Source organism: Fopius arisanus, unplaced genomic scaffold (assembly GCF_000806365.1).
Source record: "Fopius arisanus strain USDA-PBARC FA_bdor unplaced genomic scaffold, ASM80636v1 scaffold00008, whole genome shotgun sequence".
In the NCBI taxonomy this organism is placed as follows: Eukaryota; Metazoa; Arthropoda; class Insecta; order Hymenoptera; family Braconidae; genus Fopius; species Fopius arisanus.
The window spans coordinates 1,276,059-1,298,672 of NW_011887747.1; the positions used below are offsets into that span (position 1 = coordinate 1,276,059).

The window sequence follows — 22,614 nt, forward strand, 5'->3', positions numbered from 1 at the left end:
ATTTCTCAAAATAATTCATCTTTTTCTATACAAAGTTTAGAATTGTTTATGTGTAGGTGAAATTGATGCAGTTTCTGGTTTTGCCAGGACACTAATTTGAGTGTTGGTCCTTTATTTATTCCGAGTCGTCGTGCATCCACTGCCGTTGACTTCTTTTCCCCCTGTTTTTTGTTCATATATTTTTTCCCCGCTGTTCTCTGCAACGCGTGTGTGCTGCCACTCTGGAATTTTTTCGTTTCACTCCTGCATACCAGTGCCATATATATTTTTTGCCCGACTGCAGTCCACCAGCTATCCTATAGCCTCTGGCTGTGTCTGGCTTATCCAAGAGAGCAACGATGAACAAAAAAAAAATAGCAACTGCAGGGAGGTAAAAAAGAAAATCATCATAACTAAAAATAAGAGGGGAGCGATGATGAGACATGAAGAAGGAAAATGGCAGCAATTTCGTTTCGAGTCATTTGATCCTTGGACCCCTCAGCAACACCATTGCGTGTGATAAGCTTGCCGCGGTTTCTCATTTCGTCAAAGTACCACTCTCTTCGTCACTGGCGTCATATTACGTATAAGTTCTCTCCTGGATATAACCTACCTCGCCGTATGTTTTGATATAAAGCTCTACTACTACTCAACGGATAAATGATCCGATAATTGAATTATTATTGGATTGTCGTTTCAACCTTTTTCATGAAAATTATAGCCATCGGGCGTTTCAGAGTGCTGGACGATTAATGCAATGCTTTTGTACCTCGGTGTGGCACTCGTGATGGATTACAAGGAGAAGGTTTTGCAAAATCTGTGAATGCTCAACATTTTCCAACAAAACTCCAGCCTGCTGCAATCTCCGCTTCAAAGCATAACATTCATGACAGTCATAAAATATGCTAGCATGATAAATATCGTTATTTTACTTTTGAAGAGCTGTACCATGCGCCCTGAGTGGGATTAAATCTAGCGTCAAGATGATCCTTCTCGAAGGATTTCATGTCCCTAGAAAATCTCTGGTAGTAAAAGGGACTGTGGGAGAAGCGCATTTCCATAGTATTTCTGGATAAATACGCGACAGTATTGCCCTATTTCACATCATTCCGGGTGTACTCAGCCTGGGTTATTGGCATCATCGAGATTCCCCAACAAAAATAACGACTGATCATTCTGATGACTACATTGAAATTGAAAAAAAAAATAATCTACTGGAATTTCCATTTCATAGTCCCACATTTTCCCCGTTCTTGTAAACGTTTATTCTCTCACTCTCAAAAACATTATCTTGCCGGGTTCCTGGTGCTGTTATTGTTAGGGTGATCGTATTGTCTACAGTTCGTCGGCTATGGTGGAGTTCCCGGGTGAATGGCAGAGCGAAAAGCGAAGAGAAATGCGTTGGTTACTCTCTCACCTACGAATATCTCTCTCATCCTTTCTTCACCCCATATACTGCACATAAACTAGACCATGAGATCCGCGACTTCACCCCCTTTATTCTTTTTTTCTGCTTCCAATGGATCCTCCCTGCTGCTTTTCCTCTCACACTAAGTTGGCGTGAAACACTCATTGTCAGAAAATTTTCTATTGAAAGTTTTATCAGCGATGCATTTCAAGACATGCTATAAGATTGAAAAAAAATACTATTCAATGATACTCTGTGTTTTGTTTGTTTAATCACGAAGGGTAATTAATTATTTTGTTCCATACTCTCTTGTCGCCGGGTTTAATTAAAAATCCGTTTCCAGTGGCATATGGCGTCCGGGGGTGGTGCAAAATCAATAGCGAGGAAAAAAATGACAGAAAGAGAGAGAAAAAAAACCGGGCTGTGTTTCCGACAATCAAATCTTCAGTATGTGGTCCAGGATAGGTGAGGTGCGAGCTAATTTTTCGACGTATTCCAATGATTTCCACCTGAATAATTAATGGCGGCGAGAAGAGGAGTAGGTGGAATAAAATAAAAAAACAGCTGTATGGAGCGGGGAGATTTTTCATTCAGCTCTATCTCTGTAATTTGATTAAACACGCTCGCCAATTTTAATACCGCGTAATTCCTCCGTTAACGCGAGAATGCAGCGAATACCAGTCTTTTTTTTCGTCTACTTTTATGATAGGTTGATGGCCGTGTACGGAAGCAATCTCTCACCGTGATAGGTGGTCATTTTTTATTTAATATATACTATGAGAATTCAATGGATGACCTGTCATACTGGCATGAAATTCCATTGAGTTTTCAGATATGATCAAATAACCTATTCAATATTCAACCGAGTGCATATAAAATTTGCAAGTTTTTCATTAACCGATTTCGTGTTTAGGCAAATGGAGTTCAATAGTCCTTTTGATTTTACCAGTTATATCAAGCAGAAATTGCTCTCTGTGATATCGATTCGCGTAAGGGGAAGTGAATAAATAATGGAGTTTTTTTGTTGCTGTATAATTCAGTTATTCTTGAGTTACCATTTCCTTGGCTGATCATTATTACTCTACTGCACTGAACGTCGCTGTGACATACGCCATTGTTGACGTTTCCAGGTGGCAACACCTGGGGGTTCACGTGTCAATGAAAAAAATTCACCAATTCAAGACGCTCCACTGACTGTATGATTTTTCCACTATTTTTTTAACATAGATAAATATTCCAAGAGAAGTAGGAGGAAGACTGTTATTCGTGGGTTCCTGTTTGTTGATTAGTTTGAAGCTAATTCAATTTCTCGGATCAAATGGATATTCAGGTATGGAGAACGAAAATAGTACTAAAACTTGGAGGGGAGAGGAAAAAAAAATAGAAAAAACGTGAAGGTGATCGAATTTCGGTGAAAAGCACTTTCATTCAAAAGCACACCACTCTCGTTGATTCCGATACCCATTTTCTATTTCTCTTTCCCTCTTTAGAGTAAAATCTCTCCCGCGGTATGGCGTAAATGAAATTAATTGCTTCTTAAGGAACCAGAATAATGTTTCAACTTCGTCTTCATGTATTTCAGGGAACAGAAATTTACTATGAAAGCAGGTCATGGACTCTTGGCTAATGGATCTCATTATCCTTGAGAAATAAATAAATTTCACTCGAAAGATTGGTTGGATATATACGGAATTTTTGTGGATTGTTTGCACCATCTATTACACTGTATTCTGTACATTCGAGAAGGTACAACACTGAATTGAATTATTTAAATGACTCGTGGTTATCCAACTCCGTCAGCCCACCATTCCGTGTCTACTGGGACGCACGAGAAACAAATTTCTAGCTTCAGTTTATACCTATATATTTACTATGTGGATATATACTGCTGCACGTGCCACAACACCGACGACGAAAGCTCTCGGTTGTGTATACCATTCTCTGAGATTTTTTTTTATCCTAAGAAAAGCCGTAAGCGCATGTTTCCCATCGGAATTGCAAATGCAATCACCGGGGAAAAATTGCCTGTCATCTGACAGCGAAATGAGAAAACAGTGTGCACAAGTTAGAATGAGGCGAAAATTAAACTTTGAGAGATCCAAAAAATATCGAGAAAGACAGAATTGTACACCTTTAGTCGTATAATTGGAGTGATAATTCATATATTGTTAGAAAACACCGAGTGAAAATTCTGGTCAGGTTCTAATTAAGACTGGATCAAGTCAGACTTGATGATTGATCCGGAAATGACATGGTAACTGGATGAAATCGTGATCAGAGATGTAACGCTAATTTAAATCAAGACTTGATCAAACTTTTCTGATCCAGTTTAACGGTTCCGGATTTGATCAAGCTGAATGTATCTGAATCGGATGACGGAAATATCGAAAATAATAATAAATATCAACCCTAACTCTTTTACAACAAAAGAAAATTATTTTTAAAAATTATATATGACCGTTCTTAATGGATCCTGATTATAATTATCGATGAATCGTATTATTATTGGACCATTATTGACGATGCTAGGAATCGAAGTGGAAAGTATCCAAGAAAATACTTTAAATTCGATACATCGATGCGCTCGTGTCGCTATTCCTTTATATTTATCCCTTGAAAGAAGTATTCTCCTAATAAAGACGGGGTAATCCCGAGTTGAACGCGATGGGAATTAATTCCTCCTCTGCCAGAAGAAGAGGGATGCTCTCCACTCACTTTCTTTTTTAATAATGCAGAAGACGACGACATTACTGAGTATCACTGTCGACTGGGTGCAACAGGTGAGATGTCGTTGAATTGTCAGCGTGTCAACGTTTGATAAAATCAGTCTAGTCCACTCATCTCTCCACCAGGTAAGCATCTATAATTGTTGTGGAGGTAGAAATGATGGTTCAGTGGATTGTAATTCAGTTTCTCTCTCTCTTTTTCTCTATTTTCCTCTCACTTTTTGATTTTATCGGAGTCGAAATCCGAGCTTTGCAATTAGCTGGTTTCCGATTACCGGGAAACCGCTGAAACGCTATGTACAGGGCACAGCCAGTTCCAACTCGAATCGATTTCAATGCTTCACTGGCTCCCACCCTTCTCTCCTACTTTTCCATTCACATGTATATTCCGGTTAAACGAGGACAATTGTTTAAATATCATTTTTAATTGAAATTTTCCGGTAGTCTAGCTTTTTGTTTCAAGTGAATTTAATATTTTATTAAATGGGTCAAAACTTTGAATGTTGTGCAGTGAGAAATTATATGTTCGTATAGTGATGAGTCATTCATACATTCATTTGTGACAAATCATTGTAATTTTCAATGAAGTCCTGATATACTTGTTTGGATTATTTATCATGGGAAAATGAAGGAAAATAGATTAACATTCATGGTGCTAATGGCTTCCAGATTCGATGATAAAATCAATGAGTGATCATTTTCGAGGTTTCAAATTCGAGATGATAATTAACAGACCTCGTTTTAAGGCTTCGTTGCGCGGTCGGAATAATTTTCTATTCTATTTTCTTCTGTTCTATTCTGTGTACGAATAAAACTTCGCGGAGAGAATAAAATATTTTCATTGATTAATGCAGTTGTTTAATAAAAAAATGATGAAATTAGACAGGATGTTCATGCGGAAGGCAATAAAGCTTTTTGGGTGTTAGAATTAAAGTGGTCTCTGGTACTGGACAAATATCAGGTTTTCTCGTAATGAAGGGTTTGGCTCCAATAAGAAGATATGCTTGTAATAAGCCGGGGGGCTTTCAACAACTTTGCTAACACCCACTTGGCATTTTCACTCCCTTACCCCATTATAGAGAATAGATGCTGAGCACATCCTGCCCTTTTGGTCTTTTCGACTGGCATCAATCCACAAATGCTGCAAGTGACTAATTGACAAACTAAATTGAGTGTAAACTCGTTTCATTTTTCTTCACAGTATTTTCTATTCCACGATTATGGGGCTTATGAAGTATCTCCATATTAATCCACGCAAATTGTTTACCCCAGCTAACAAAATGGTAATAAAATAGTGAATAGATGAAATCTGAAATTATTAATTAAATGAACATTGAAGCGGATACTGCAAGCCATAAATAATGTTTCCATCGATAATCCCAAATTCATAGGAGCATTTGAATGTTCATTAATGTTAACCCATGTTCTCGCATTAAACATGCCTTCGGACTTGGGACATATAACCCGGAAATGTCGATGACTAGAATTTAATTGGGGTGTATGTTTGGCATTATTTGTGGGAACTCACCTCATTTTAGACACAACTAGGGGTGTAAAATCCAGTTCACTGAAGCTCAGCTGACTAAAGCCCAACTCCTTCGATGTCACCTCAGCAAGACTGTTGTACCTCACACGGGTGCATGAGGGTGTTGGTATGTCTAGAACATGAAATTTTACTGTTTCAGATAAGAAAAGTTGGCGTGCAATTCCTCCCGAGATGAACTAGCAACTTCAATGTTTTTATTTTTTTATGCCACGGATTATGTGAAAATGTGTTTACCGGAGGAATAAAAAAGGTACTACTTAATAATTTTGTTCAGAGCTCCAGGCAACGACGAGATCGATTCTACAATGTGATCCACTAGGCTATATTTTCTTGATATATTCTCTGCATCGACACATCCATCCATTGTTTCGTCCCTTTTTTTTGAATTCCTCGCCAGGCATTATGTTCCGCTGATCCATAGGTAATGAGGCGACCGCAGGCGCAGGGAATATGCGATAAACCAATACAACGTTCACGGGCATTACCACACTGTTTTCTACCTAGAGGCTTGCACATATTAACATAGTTCTCAATGCAATACACAATCAATGTTTGACCTCTTTTTTTAAGCACCCTGGAGTTGGAACATCTAGTGACATGAGGCTTTCGAATTCTCATGAGAGAGACAGTTGGAAACGCAGAGAGTGAATGCACAACAAAGCAAGTGGCAATATTCGCTGGGAGATACAGAGGAGAGCGTATATTCTGGGTGGAAAAGTCCTTGACAGTTTGCCACTTTGAAATTACTTTAGCAGAACAGTTACCGAGTGTTTCTGGCTGCACAGGTATATGCTTTTTCCTAAAGCCAATACTTTGACAATTTTGTGGGGGGGAATTCTCCAATTTCGTTGTGGATAAATTAATTAATTGTGAACATTCTTAATTTTGTACGAAATCCACCTTTATCTTTCAATAGCTTCTAATGTTTTTTCACAGATATATGTCGTCCCCAACTCCGTTACTGAGCCAATTTCCTAGTAATAGAAGGTGCCTGGAATGGTGTTAAATTTCTCTAGAAAATCGAAAAGTTGTATTACCCAGGACATTACCATTGCCAATACTCGTCAATTCCCAGTCGATTTTGTGAGCTCACAATTTGAAAGACGGAAATGTATAGATATCTGTGAAAAGTCATTTTATGCCTGGTGAAACGACATGAGAGGACGCGTGGAAGTGGCAATTTCGGGGGTGATGTCGAGTTCACTTGCAAAGGAATGTATGAATGTAGGAAAAGTCGTCCATACGTTCACTACAGTGCATGAAAAAAAAAAGGAAAAAGAAGAGAAGTAGAAGTGGATGTGGCCAATTTTAGTGAGTGCAGGTTAAAATAATCATAGCCAAGAGTGGTACGTAAGTTCGGTCGTTTCCGTTGGTACACATTTGCAGGCCCATCACCAGACAGCGGAAGGAAGAGAGAAAACGCCCAGCTCCAGAGATATATCGAGGGTATGAGTTGGGGGTGAAAAGGTGGAACATCGTTGCTAGACGGGGGTTGCATACCGGGGGGTAAATTGAAGGGGGAACGGTGGGCGGTAGCCGGAAGATGCGGCTACGTTAGTACGAGGGCCCATACAATATTCATGGCCGCGATATTGCATCTTGAGTGGAGGCCATTAGACCGAAGCGTTACGCTCGCTTGACGTTCGCTCTTTGACGACCCGAAATTTTTCAAAATAATTACCCCTTAGAAAACTTTAATCACTCTGTATCCCATAAAGTCTACCAGTTTATCCAGAAATTTTCGTAAAAGATCCTGCTCGTTAGGATGATTTTTACGGAATTTTTGGGGCTTTTCACCGAGAACCTAGGTCAACGGTTACGTCATAATACCGTAATTTTTCGAGTCTTTTTCTCCCTGTTCTAAAATCACAAAAAATTTCAGGAATTCTTAAACGGATTTTTGTATTGATTTTTACGCACTGTGGGTTTTAGTATTCGCTGATAGGTATGGAATTTGATTGAACCGAATTTATCACAGGCATTCCTGTGTTTTTTTATCGGTACAGTTATATCAAATACGTCAATGGTATGACGTTGAAAGCATTCTGGCGAATGTTGCAAGTTCTCAATCCCTACAAATTCGCTATCAATGCTATTATCATCGTCTTCTTATTCGCATAAATGCCCCCAATAGTCGCATTGGGGAATCTCGAATCGCTCTTGTACCCCATTCCTCTTTGCTGCTTTACCCCTCAACTATCACGAATACGTTGAATACAAATCGTCATTCTATCAGCATAATCGATAGTCGTCGCATTGTTTATTTCAGGATGGGAGAGGACCGAGAGATTGAAAGCTGGAGGAAGCTTTCAGGCATTATGTAAACATGATGTAATTCAAGAAATTAACGTGGAAATATCGAAAATCCGCTATTTACGATTCTCTGAAGATTAAAAAAGATTGAGGGTGTAATTAGCTAGGTGTAAGCAATTCTTCAATTGGATAAAACAATTATTTGATATGAATTATACTAATCTTGGGTCGTTACTAGAAACTAGGTTAATAAGCACCGCAAATGATTAAAATACAATCTAATTGCATTTCAATTGTCCTTAATAGCTGTATAATTGTGTATAATAAATAATTTTTTTTTAATAATGAAATTTCATCGATTTGAGTTTCATCGTTCCAAAAAATGCAATACTACAGACTGAAATTTTCACTGTAAAAAAAATCAAATCCAGTATCGCAATTGACAGTTCCGCTTTGCGTTTTTAAATTATCGACCTGATAAATATGACGCCTACATTTGTCCGTACCAAAGCTATTGATTCTATAGTGATTACAGTGGAATGGAAATTCGACATAAAATGGAGCGATAATGTAATAAAAGTCTGAATATTTCTTCAATTATCAAGATCGATTCTGCAGGAGTAAAATTCACTGAAGCTCTATTTGAACAATTAATCGACCAATTTCTGTGCTCGTAGTCCGCTAGCAGATCCAGCAGTTAATACGGACATGAGTGAATAATTATGTTTCACCTCATAGTAAGTATCTCTCAAATTGTCAGATTCCATTACAGCCCATTCGTGTAGTTAGCGGACTAACCAATGACGACGCGCTAAGAGCTTTCGTTCTGGCATGCAGCTCTTTCATGTTAACTACGATAATTCTGCAGCTCCACCCATAAATTTTCATGCCTTTCATTTTTATTTCATCCACCCATTACTGCACCACTGCTCCAGAGATTGATCTGCGAAAACTTGAGTTTTCATAATATTTGCGATTAATTGGTCAGCCTCCAGCGTTTCAAGTCCATTGTTGTCAACTTTTGAAGATGAGTATGAATAATCTGGAGGAGTTGATAGAACAACTCGAACATTCTATAGGACATAGGGCTTTATTAAGTGAAGCCAGTCTGCCAAGCGCTAGTGAAAAACAAATGGCGGCAGAGGTGGAAAGAAGTATTGAAGATGAAATTACGACGAAAAGATTGGCAGTTAGGTAATGATAAAAAATATAGGACAATAAAAAATATATGAGGATCACGTTGTTTATACCCACCACTACCTCGTTTGAAAAGTGTGAGGAAAAACGGATAATGGCGGTGGTACTATACGGAGTGCATTAACAGCACACTGTCATGTTGCAAGGACAAGGTCTCCACGTTTGTTTCGGATGGAAAAACATTTTTTTCTCTTCCTCGAGGGAAAATGTACTGCTGGGGATGCATTAACAATAATTATGAATGAATAGCTGACCGGAACACATCAGGAGATTGTTTATAAATGATAACAAGCAGGGAATGACTCTTCACTGAGAAAAAAAAATTCTTTTAGTCAAGAATATTTACTGACAACAAGAAAATATATTTGGCATTAGTAAGTCTTATGGGAGTAATTACACAGTCATCACCAGATTAATGGTGGGAAGAGAATATTCTTGGTAAAGATAATTTTTTTTCTCAGTGTTCTATCACATACAGTATAATTATGTATGAAAGAATGAAATTTATATTTTATGGTTCCTTTAAAAATCACTGGACGATTTGGACAATTGGTCATATTGGATGAATTTTTCAGTAATTTTTACGGAATACTTCTCTGACTGCATTCTCAAGAGAAGGATATTTTATTTCACGAGAATCTGCATTCATCATTAGTGCATGGGCCAGTGTTGTGTGGTGGGCAAACGCTAAAACCAGAATCCAGCTAACTTGCGGTGATGCTGACAACGTAGGATTCGGTTATGAGGAAACCATTGTCCTGGTCGTATTACTAGAAGCCCTCCTGAATTTCCCCTCGAATTCTAGCGGTGAAAATTGCTGGTCGGTTTAGTTTACTAGCTAGTCATCAGTTATCCGATGACACCAGAGGGATTTTCATTTGTAGACAACCAGCCCCCTGGACTTAATCAACAGCCAGCCTCGTCAGTGAGAGTCCTTGGTGAAGGTATCATCGACGGCCATCATCATTGATTAGTGTGAGATGTCCCTTGCGTACACTCACCGCCGTTCTTCATATATTACGTGAATGACTATGAGTGTGTGCCGGATCTCAAGGTAAACTGTAATGCATTGTCTTAATGAACACGAAACATGACGAGCATTATCTTGATTGCAGTTACTATATTTAGGTTTGAGATAATGAGTTCCTATTTACAGAAGGAGGAAAGACCTCACAATAAGAACTTCTACATTACATTAATGAAATTGGCGAAGCCAACTTAATAGAAAATCCAACAATATATGGATCTGAATTGGATCCCTGTTCCTGTATGAACCCATTCACTTCTATGCTACGAGGTTTAAAACGCAATTCATCAAGTTTCTGATCTTATAAATTACGCATGAAATAAACTCAATTACAATTTTATGAGACTACCGATGGAAATTGTGAATGATTCGATGTTAAATGTTTTGGAAAGTAAATAGCACTGTTGTTAAAGTCGAAAATATTTTATCATACAGAGACAACGTATGAATGGTTCATAGAAGGATTTTCGGATTGGGAAAATTTTTATTTTTTATTTCGAATATCCAATGGACTCTTCCAGGCGCACTGAAACGAGCCGCTGACGTACACGTATTGTGAAAACTCAATTAAAAATTGAATGGCTCGTCGACGCATTGAGTAAGGACCTGCCACGAGTGGGTGCAATGAATCGTAGCAGTTGACCGACCGGAAACATTGGATTCGTGCCAACTCCCTTTACCCTTGCCCATCTCACTTGCTACGTGTGACAATTCGAATGGCTTCGTTGATCAACGTTAATAATACCGCACAGTAAATTCACTCATGAAGTATCCATGTCATCGTACCATTGACAATGTCTGCTGTGATTGAAGTGGAGCTATCACCGGGAGCCAAAATAACGCGCCAGCTTCTCATTGGGAGTTGTTCAATCTGTTTGATTAATCATCAATAGCTCCTGGAGGAGAATCATATGAGTGCATCGAGTGTGTGAACAAACTCCTTAGCTAATCAGCATTTCCTGTGGAGTTTGTGAATCTGAAGGGACTGATAAAAAAAATGTCAAGTGGACCCGTGCGTTCATAATTGAAATTTGTAACATACTTGTTGTCGTTAGCAACCGATTTGATTCCTCATTGATCCATTCGCCGAATTACTAATTATATAAACTTTAATCAATTTTGCGTGTATTGAAATCAAGTAGATTCAGGTTTGAATTCCCACAGGGTATCAAAAAAATAGAAAAAGTATACTCTTGTCAGTCTGGTCGTCCGGCGCGCGTCAGTGCACTTAATTAACGCTTTTTTCAATATTTTTATTTTTTTTTCAGCCATCCCTCGGTCGATAGATTCTCAAATATGGATTTAACTTGATGGTGTCCCGTGGAAATTTAATTCTTTTAATTTCGCAACTCTAATCAGCTGAAGTGTAATCAGAATATAATGAAGAACACCCGGTCCTTTATAATGTTCAATACCTGTTTCTAATTTGTATGCAACTAATAGTCGTCAGAGTCATATGGAAGCTCGAACGTCGATAAGGATTACATCCGGAATTTATTTGATTTAACACCACTGTAGACGTTAAACGATGGAAAATTCACTGGTGTGAGATTATATTCCCATTGTCTCTATTCCATTTTATTCCCACATCAACAATCAAATTAGCCAACACCCGGAATGAACACCAGTGTCTGGCCAGCTGTGCGTTTAACTTTTAAACTATTTAACATCCTCCGACTACACTGTTGGAAAATTAAAGTTAAAATGTCAAGTAAAACAAGCAGAAGGCTGGGAATATATGACAACGAGGATGTGACCGTGAGCAAGTCCTTGAGTAATTTTTTCCAATCTTTCATCGCCATCAATTGATGGTATCCTTTCGAATGGCTAGAGAAAGTGCTTATACCTTTTGTACGATTTCTCTTTTTTTTTATGATTCTAAAAAAATTTCCTATGATGAGGTATGTGACTTGGAATTGATTGAGATAGAGGACATCGAAATAAATTTCTTTTTGAGAGAAGACATATTTTTTATTAATATAATAAAAAAGTTCTCAAATTTTGTATTTTTACGTTTCGGATCATTCTACATCACTTCCAAGCAAAATTAGCAAATTCGAAAATCTGACGATTACAAAGCGCCCGTTCAGAAGCAAAAAAGGGAAATATTTTATAATTCTTCACTGACGAGTGATTTAACTTCTCGAATATTCTGGTAATTCTCTGTTTCCAGGCCGGGATAGAGCTGAAAAATTGTGAAATTTCCGCAAATTCACCAAACAATTCCCCTAATTTTCAATTCACGGAAAATTCAATTCTATTTCATATTGAATTTTCGCGATGAGCATGGGAATTCTAACTTTCATTGGCAAATTAACTATATTTCGAATAGAGAAATTAATTTTGTAAAATTTTCACAATAATTGAGAAATTTAGTGAACATTTTCAATTGAAATTGAATTTAAGCTCATGCAGGGAAGGGTTGTGTAATATGGATACATGGGGCGAAAAGAACAGTTTTTTTTCTGCAATTTTTTTTTTTCGCAAGACGAAATGATTCATCTCGAGAGCCAAGCGGTGAATGCCGATCAATGAATTAGGCTCTTCGTTCTGTTTTTTATGAATATCTCTCAATTAAGACAAGGAAATTTATTTAGCCATTCCCATTGATAGAAATGCTCACATAAATCTGTATCTGAAACTTCAAGATAATATATTTCCTGGCTTCCTGAACGGCCTTTTTTATTCTTCTGAAATTGTTGTTCGAGCCGAAGACGAGAAAAATCATATCTTTCCGTAGTGTTTTTTCAAGTTTCCGAGTTTGGGAAGAGTGAAGTACGAATTCCTAGACGAGAGACCCCGAGAAGCAGTGGGAAAAATTTTAAACAGTTCAGAGCCAATTCAGGACGACTAAATCTTTGTCTCTCCACCCAACCGGAAACCTCAATAATCGCACAAGGTTGCTTCCAGTGAAACCCACCAAATCGACAAAAGAAAGAGTACTCTAGAAATGCCGTCAAATCCCCTGAAGGTTGAATAAAATTTTGGCACTCAGGGGATTTTTATGTGCAACAAAAAACTCCAAATCAACTTTTCAATGGAAAAATGGACGGGGGATAAGACCATATATACCAGACAGGGCCACATGGAATGCTGGTGCTGGTTGTTGCTGCAAAATCAATATCACTCCGCCCAACTAGCCTGGCTCCTCACCCCCGCTCTCCTGGTCCTACCACCTTCCTCGGTATGTTCCTAGGCACATTTCATCCTCTGCTCTCGTTCCGTCATTCCCCCATGCATCCTATTGCATTGCCAATGCACTATGTACTTCCGCAAACGCTTGTCATAGTCTATATCAAGATGTCAACATCCTCGATGTCAAATTTTGTGTCAAAAAATGTTCCCTTGCATTATTTCACTCAGGATTATCTTATGAAAGTATAACGAATCGTATTCAAAGTGTTTTAGAGAATTTAACGGTGCGGAGTGAATGGGCGCAGTTGGAGGGTTTATTGTAATGAGATAAATTGCAAGGAAATTAAATTAACGTACATTGCAATATGATTACAAAGTGACTGCAGTTGCGAAAGTTTTGACGGTGGTTGGTATGATGTAGAATATATATTTATATGGTTGTAAAAAGTAGGAACGTATGTGTTGGGTGTATGAGTATGTTCTGCTGCGAGGCTTTTCCACGACAAGGGAACTGCATTAGCTTGGATTTCAGAAAGTTGGAAGGAAAAACCGATAAAGTGAACAATTTTATTGGGACATGGAGAATTTCGAAGTTGATAGAGTCCACTTAGGACTTAGGCAAAAGTTGGATCGATTCAACGTGCGAGATCGCTCTGTTTTCTAATGAGATCCGTGATTTTATAAATTTAAATAGCAATGGGGAGTGCAATTTTTTTTGTGAGTTAATGAGAAAAATTGTTGTGTTACACCAGGTTCATGTGGATGGACTCGGATGCAGCATTACACATGATTTTCTCATACTCAGTCCCACAAACCTCGTGATAATACACTTTACCAGCCGGTGCAGCAATTTCTATTGTATAGTACTCGCATTATTCCTGCGATTGCGCTAAAAACATTTGTATTTCACTTAGATTTTTTCTTCCGTTTAACGTCTGCACACAAGCGGCACATACTTTATTCTCGGATGAGGGAGTAAGGAGATTCCAAAGGAAGGAAATACAAATTCTAACGATGATTCAGGTTGCCATGAAGAGTGAAATTGAATGTGAGTGGTCAACGAAAGAGAGAAGAGAGAAGTCGATTAATATTCTCCTTTCTTTCTCTTCACCTTTTCGTTCTTCCAAGACTCCCCATTCCGCGAAAAAAGTTGCTCGATATTCACTCGTAAAGTTCAATTTGCAGGAAACGCAAAAGTTTGCGGCCCAATGTTGCCCGATAGAAGGAAAGAGTATAAGAGGACTGGTGACGATCCAAAAAAAGAGGAATGCTATAACAAAATAAAAAAATCTTTGGAGAGAAGGAACAACAAGCGCAGGAATGAGAGTGGAATAAAATTTACTGCATGATCGGAAGTAATCCGCTTCTTGTGAGTTGGATCCAGTGAATTCGATCGATTGGAATGAAAACGCGGGATGGTTTTTCTGGACGGGCCCTTTCCACCTCCATTGCCGGACGATACCCAACTGCCGTTCGCTTAATTGTTCGAAACGATAAATTCTTAGGGGCTGGCCAATGCCGGGCTGTTCAACGTCCACCCAAAGCCATATTAATTTGCCCAGGTAGCATGTACAAGCGTTTCTCTCCTCACCCAACCCTTCCGTAACGTTTCTCTCATTATTTTCAGTTTCATCCTTTCAACACATATATATTCGTTTCGAGGTAGAAATCCTTCGTAATCCGACTATTGCACTGCCAAAGCCACGTTACGAGGCTGTTTTATTGGTCCACTCGGGAATTTGATGCCAACTACCGAGATAGGAAATGCCAGTGCTTACGAAACGGGCTGAGCCTGGCACAAGCCTGATTTCGCCAAGCCTCGGCGGCCGTGTTTGGGCCAAAGTTTGGCCAAAGTTGGATGCCAATGTCTCAAGTTTGGGGGAAGGGTAACTCATCCTTAGCTGACCGATCAGCCCCAACGCTCGGCCAAGCATCGGCAAACAGAGCTTGGAAGCCAACCTCAGGCCAAGGTTTGCTCAATTGTTTATATACGATAACTAGGTCAACATAATCCCATTACGCTAACAAGTGTCATCCTGACAAGGCTGCGTATGTCCATATATAATAACGCAATTAACCAAATTTGGGATATAACATTTTCATTTATAACTAATATGAGCAATGAGGTAATTAAAAAATTTTGAAATTAAAATTGATATTTCAAGGAATGGCGGAATATCTGAGATTAAATGTTAACCTTGTACACAGTAATTTTAGGGTGTGGTACCGGGGCGTGTAGCTCGAATGGAGAATCCTCGAGGAGAATCCCTGTATATATGTATGAAAGCACTGAGGCTGAACGACCGGATGAGCTTTGAACGAGGTTAACTAACCGGAAGTGAAGCGAAGATAGCCGTTGTTGAATGGGGTTCGTTTTACGATTGTCTACGCGTGCCGATCGACACTGATCATCTCCTTTTTTTCCTTTGGCTCCTGATTGTTTCCTCTCGATTGAAACTCCTGCCTGTAGTTTTTTCCGATACAATTTTTCAATTAGTTTCAAATGATGTTCAAATCAGTGGATATTATATAACATTAACATTGACGTATTTTCACTAAAAAAAAATGTTTCCCTAGCCGATAATTGAATGATAATTGTATTCAATCCACACAGATTCTCATTCAAAAAATATCAAATCATATTTCATTATATTAATATTATGAAAATATGATAGTGTTATTAAATAATAATATTAAATAAAATAATACGTTCTGATTATCTAGGTTGTTGTCCGCGTACAAGTTTCAGCAATGCTTCATCTTAATTGGCTTAATGCCGAGGCGTTACATACAGCGGCTCATGCTAATTTTTCTTTTTACTATTGTTTTTACGAAAAAATTTTTCTCGTAATAATGCGAGCTACGGCCTGAGTACGAAATCGTTGCAAAGTTTCTGCCATTTGTCTCATGGGGCGATGGCTCATACCAGACCCGCAGCTACAAACTATCCGATTCGCTGCAACTCTCGACTTTTCTACACTCGCATTAAACAAAATAATTACTTGTGAAAGTTCATAATCATCACGATGAGTTATTTCAAAATTTACAGGTAAATTATTCTTGTTTGATCGTGAATTGCAATAATGTTCGCGTTTAGTTCAATTTGTGGTCCATTAAAGAGAATTTTTCGCTTTGTGAAATTGTTACAGCGGCCCCTTGTGAGGAATAACACGTGTATCATAACTAAGTTTCTTTGCAACCCTTCAAGGGTAAATTATTCAGTTGCCTTTGATCACAAAACCGGATGGAACAGCGGTTAAAATCACCAGACCGTGCACTCAGATTCTCGGCAAACTTCTTTTTGACCTGGCACACTTGGCTGACCAAATTCCTTTGTATCACTTGGCCAGAAATAATTTACACAAGTGAAAAAAGAACCCTTTCGAAATACCGAACTCAGGTCTGATTCGTTTTGCATAAATAATAATACATATACAAAATAGGTACTCCATTTTATGAAACGTAAAAAAAAATAAAATTAATATAAAAAATTGCTTTTTCTTTTCTTCTTTCATTATCTGGCAGAAATCCCATAACCATTGAATATTATTTTAAAAAATTGACCTTCAACAATGTTTATTGAAAAAATTCTGGAGCAGGTTGCATGGGAATGGATTCAAGGATTACAACGTTTTGATATTAGTTATATTTATTTTATCACATTTATTTATAGGAAATGCCTCTTTTTCCAAGTTTTCTCAATTATTATTCACCTAGTCTCAATGAATGACGATTCCAATGAAATTTCAACAGATTCCATTGTTTAATGTTAATCATAATTTCATTATATTCAAAGATTACTTTAAGTGACGGATATTAGGAAAGCTACATAGGGCCCATGACTGGTCAATGATGGACGAACGAATATTTATTCAACAGATCGCGGCTTTACCATTGGACCAACATCACTCCACCGAACATCATTGGATCGATGGGTGCCAACATATTGGTTGGAGATCAAACAATCAAGTGTCGGTGGACGATGCTCGCCAGTGATCAAGAAGGAGATCAATAAATAAAATAATAATTATAATAAAATAATATTAATAATGAATAAATTACATACTAAAAACTGCTTTCACACAGAAGAAGAGACTGTTTGCATCGCAACAACTGGTTTTATTTGATAACCTTCGTTCTAGCTCCCAGGTGATTGCATTTAGGTCGTGCATATATATACACAATGATATCTCAGACGAACGATGAAGGGAAAAGCGGTGCAGTTTCTGGGCAAACTGTAACGAAATAGATTGAATTTCAGTATCGGGTGGCACTGATCTGTGGCGGCCACATCGCTAACGTCTACTGCAACATCCTCAGTAAGGAAATTTCGCATCTCGTTACATACTTTCGTATTTTTAATCCTGAGGGGTTGACAACTTCATCTTGGAAACTTGACTCGCAATCAGAATTTTTCAACAAGTGTAGTGAGTCCCTTCTTGACTTTAACAAGCGTGTCAACATCTGCTTAGTTGGGAAATAATTTCATGAAGTGCTGGTATTATTTATGGTTTGAAAGGAAAAATTTGAAAGAGATGTGAAAAGGTTGGAGTATTGAAAATAATATCAGAAAAGATGTTGATAATTTTAGTTGAACTATTCTTCGAGTAATACAGCATCAGTTAATAGTAAATAAGTACTATAAAATATTTTATTTCTCGACCAATTTTGATCGTCGCCCCTTTCTAAGAGTACCGCATTAAGAATTAATAAATAAATAAAGGTTTTGATGAAACGAAGCGTTCGTCATTTATGAAAGATCGAGTAGCTCGGAGTATTACCGAATTTTTTTCTACACACCAGAATAGAATATTTTCTTATGGGTCGACGATTCTGTATTTTATACGAAAAAGAATGCAAAATTCTGAATCATTCTCGGCTTTAAAAAAAAAATCAGCATAGGACTCGGATCACAGTAATCCTGCGGTTCCCATTGTTTTTTTCCTCCATAAGCATTGTAATGCCATTGCATTCCACTCAAAATGGTTTTTCAACTGGAAATGCCCCGCCTCCGCGACTCGTAGCTGAAATGTGAACAGAGATGGTGAATGGCTTTGTTATTTGGCCTTTCCTCACGCCATTTGTTCTATATAGAATGGATTAAACGTTTTGACGCGAACTTTTTGATGCGCTGCGGGAGACCATACTCGAGGATTATATCGCTCTCTTTTTTTTGTTTCTGTTATTCAACAAGAAAATAAGAGAAAAATATCGAGGCCCCTGGCGTTGGGCCGAGCTTGCGCACCAGAGTGATAATTTTCAGTTATAAAAAGAAAACCAGGAAAAAAAAGGAAAACAGCGGTAACTTACGGCAATGAATGGGGTGGGAGATTATGTGGATATGTTTCAATTTAAATTGGTCTAGTAGTAATTGAGAGTCAATAAGTTCATTATGTGCTCTCTCCATGACTCTCACGCTTACGGCTTCAATATTCCTTGATCTATCGGCAAAAAATAGAAGAATGTGGTGATGTGAAAGTTCATTTTCAATGTCCCCTGCCAGGGTGATGCTTTCTGTTGTGATCTGCGAATATACTCTATCAGGGATCTTTGTAAGTTGAGTTATACGATGGGACATAAACAATCGACGATTATTTTATACGAGACGAACATTCAGGGGATAGATATGGTGGATTAAAGATACGTGAGCTGGAAAGAAAGTGGAAATTCCAGTTTTTTCCCCATGGCGCATAATCTAAAAATTCAGAACACAGCCTCTGGCGATTTTCACTGGCCTCTGACTCTCATCGTCGTCCTGGGAGGGAAATTATTCCGGGAGTATGAATAATGCCTAGGCCCGCCGACGTTTCTGAATTCACCGGAAATTTGGCGAGGGTGAGTAACGAGGAAAAAAAATATTTGGGGAGTAAAAAATTGTAGAACTCCCTGACATTAATTCCGCTTCCACATTTCTGGATTGCCATTTCATTTAATTTTTTTGAAATTGTCTCGCAAAAAATTCGGAGTGGCCATTTTTTGAGAATAAAATTTAATATTGTCTGTCTTTTTCGCGAATGAAATAAAGTCGATATGAGTCAAACTCGCGTTAATCAAAATTACTGAACTATCCCGGACGTTGGAATCATGATAAAGCGCCTCCAATTTTTAAGTGTTATCTCCTTGCAGCGTACGAGATTTTGTAAGAGACTTTCCCTGTTTCTCATTTTTCCAACCACTCCTAGGGGATGAGCAACGAGAGCAGACACGCTTGGACCTCTATATAGCAGAACTTTGGAATTTAATTCGGTTATATTCTGTCTACCCACACCGAAGGTCTTACGAAAACAAAATAAAAGGCCGAGGGGAATTCTAGAGACTCACGGGTCTCCGCGAATTATTTTTCCACGGATATGCCATCTCGCGGTCCACCTCCGTTAGTGTCAATAACTCAACATCAGCGACTGATCCGATTATACTGCGTCACTCTGAGAGTGAAGTCTCAACTTTTGATCCTCCTTCCTCGCCCTGTTTTTGGTAATTTTGTAACACTCGTTGACCATCCCCACGAAAAAAACAATATATGCTAATAATTATATGTGACATATTTCATGTTAAGCTCCCCCTCCCCTTTTTTGCTCCAAATATATTAATAAAATAATAATAATAAGAGTAGGTGAAGTGTCACCGTTGGGCGACCCATTTCCCCAAATGTTCTTCCCCCGGGACTTTCCCCCAGAAAAATTCACGGACATGGCAGCGATATATGGAGTCCCTTCACAACATCTTCTTCACGAAGAACTCCGGGTACAACAACCCCCGGGTAATCCCCGAAGAAGACTTCCTCGCTCAGTTAATCAATCAAATCAAATGAAATGCTCTCTAATGGAGCGTATAGGCCAAAATACGGAATTATCAATAATGATTCATTCTATAGGATGAAGTAAGTGACTGAGAGGTTAAATTTCCATGGTAAAAATACCGCAATAACATAGAAGTGGTGTTCCAACGATACGTTGTATCATCTGTCTTAGGAGCGTCGGGACGCACGAGCGTCTCGTTACACACAGCTACCGATCGATTAATTACACCGGTGGTAAAACTTCGGGACGCCGACGATTTGTCTTCATTGGTGAGACGCCTTATCGAGGCCACGGCGGAAAATACCCGAGAGATCGTTGGAGATGAAGCAAGATATCGCGCCCAGAGGCGTTGTCTTCCCCCCAAAAACTCCGTTTTGAATCATTTATCAATTGGTACACAATATCGTACCATACCCCACTCCATCAGCCCTTTATCTTCCATTTCCCCTCCGCTCTGATTTGACTCTTATTTTCTTTCGCTTTGACAAATAGTTTTTCGGTTCCGCTGTCCCACTCAACTTCCCTCGGAAGTAGTTAGATCAGTAGTTCGTTCGATCATCGCAATGCAATTTTTTAATTGTCTGGCATTCAAACAAAACGAGGAAAATTCATAATTTCAGTTGAAAAAAAAATATTCCCCGCTAAATTTTCCGTGATATTCTCTGATTCTCTATTATAGATGATCAGAAAATGCGGTTGATAAAGAAAAAAATGGAAAATGTGTATACTCTTGAGAATTCTGAAAACGGCCGTAGAAAACAATTGCAACGAGAAATTATGTTCATTGAACATCAAAACTGCAGTTTCCCCTCAGGAATTATCCTCTTGATGCACATTTTCACTCTCGTCCTTCTCTTTCACGTCCCTCTCCCTGAAAGCTGTAAGAAGGTGACGAGAAATTCTCGAGGCACCCTCACTATTATATTTTCTTATTGTCGCAGTGTCATAATTGCCTTTGAGACTTTTCGAGTGAATTTTCTTATCACATTTTCTTTTCCTTCTGGTTGCTTCGCACTTGTTCTGTTTCCAGTCCTTCGTGATACAAAACGGGAGCGAGAGATTCACGAGATGAAATGGAGGCGTAAATGGGAGTGGGGAGGGTAAGAAGTCAAAAAAACTCGCTGGTAAAGTGAACGAGTAGAAAGACAGCACAGCGATAAAACGGAAGTGTCAACGTCTTCTTCAATGGAAAAGGCTTTGCTGTGTGGAACATCGAAATTCTCTTTCGTTTTTATATCATTCTCCTCTGGCATTGTCTTACCAGTTCAAGGGATAGGAGAGGTTAGTGAATAATAAATGCCTTAGAAAATGAACTTGAATCAAGTATGTTCTGTACTTATTTCAAATATATTTTATACTTGACTCCATTATATTTCATTTTCAATGCTGTAAATGATTCTGATAACTTTTAGACAGTTTCTAGAACTTAATTAATATTAGTTATTCTAGTTAATTTATAATGAATTCATAAAGTTTCTCTGGGATTCTCCGTACTGAGTCTATTGCTGATTCATTGGAATAGTGTGGGTTAATGCAACGGATTAAAATGTTGAATGTAGATATTAAAAAGCAATATTTCGATATAATTCAATTTATTTATAATAAATAACAGAATCGTAGGGGTGTCTATTTTTTGTGGATATCGCATTGAAGTTGAATATATTAGAATCAAGTATATTTATTCCGGACGTACAGTCTTGAGTTTTAGACTTGAATATTCGAAAATTTATTGCTCTTTGGAACAATTGATATATGATTTGGAAGATTGTAATGTACTCACGTATAGTTATATTGGGTGGCTTGACGATCTTCGGGCATACTTTGAACAGGCCAAGCTTGAATCTGACGGTAACGGCGAACTGTCGCGGCAGATGGGGAAGCGATAGTTTTTCCTCAGTATGAAGCCAGGCTGGCCCGAGGAGGGCAGTGGTGAGTGCTGCCAACGCTGCTAGACCACAAACTACCCCACATCGGGTCATCCTCGAACCGCTTGCGCCTCCAGAACAACACATTTTGCTCACTGAATCGTGCACTAACTCACACACATAAACACCCTATTTACTGAAGCTGTTTTGCCTTTACGCAACGTTCAAACGTTCTCGGAAACCACTGAATGAAATCAATTCAATTCTTTCAGCACCGGATCTGCATTTCTGCATCTCTCAGGATTGTAGACTCATCTAGAATTTTCGATGACCTATTTGATGGGCATTGATGACAGAATTTAAGTTCACAGACAAGTCCTTGGTATTCGTAAATTTTCCAGAAATGTGCGATTGCGACTCTTAGAAGTTGGGATTTCGGAAAATGCATCGGAACTATTTAATCACCACGGGAAATTTGAACAACTCGGGTGCAGAATGATTCATTTTTCTGGTTGCAACGTTGAGGAAAAATCCTCGATTCTTTCTTCACCAGTTCACTCTTTCAGAAGAAACCCTCACTGTGTGTTTTCTACTCGCGTCGCCTGACGTAAATAACGCTCGTACTACTTTCCACGGAAGGGCCGTTAGGACGTTCTACGGGATGCTGTTACTCTGTGG

General features: G+C 38.5%; 1 protein-coding gene across 1 annotated transcript in view; it reads right to left on the bottom strand.

Annotated features, from left to right (window-relative positions):
• LOC105273961 (uncharacterized) overlaps positions 1-22,278 on the bottom strand; it is a 47,173-nt gene extending 24,895 nt beyond the window's left edge. Inside the window, exons 1-2 of the mRNA XM_011316713.1 lie at positions 21,852-22,278; positions 5,642-5,771 (exon numbers count right to left, since the gene is read on the bottom strand). Coding sequence (XP_011315015.1) covers positions 5,642-5,771; positions 21,852-22,083 — 362 coding nt within the window. The 5' untranslated portion in view covers positions 22,084-22,278. The remainder of the gene's footprint in view (positions 1-5,641; positions 5,772-21,851) is intronic.
• Between the last annotated feature and the right edge of the window lie 336 nt (positions 22,279-22,614).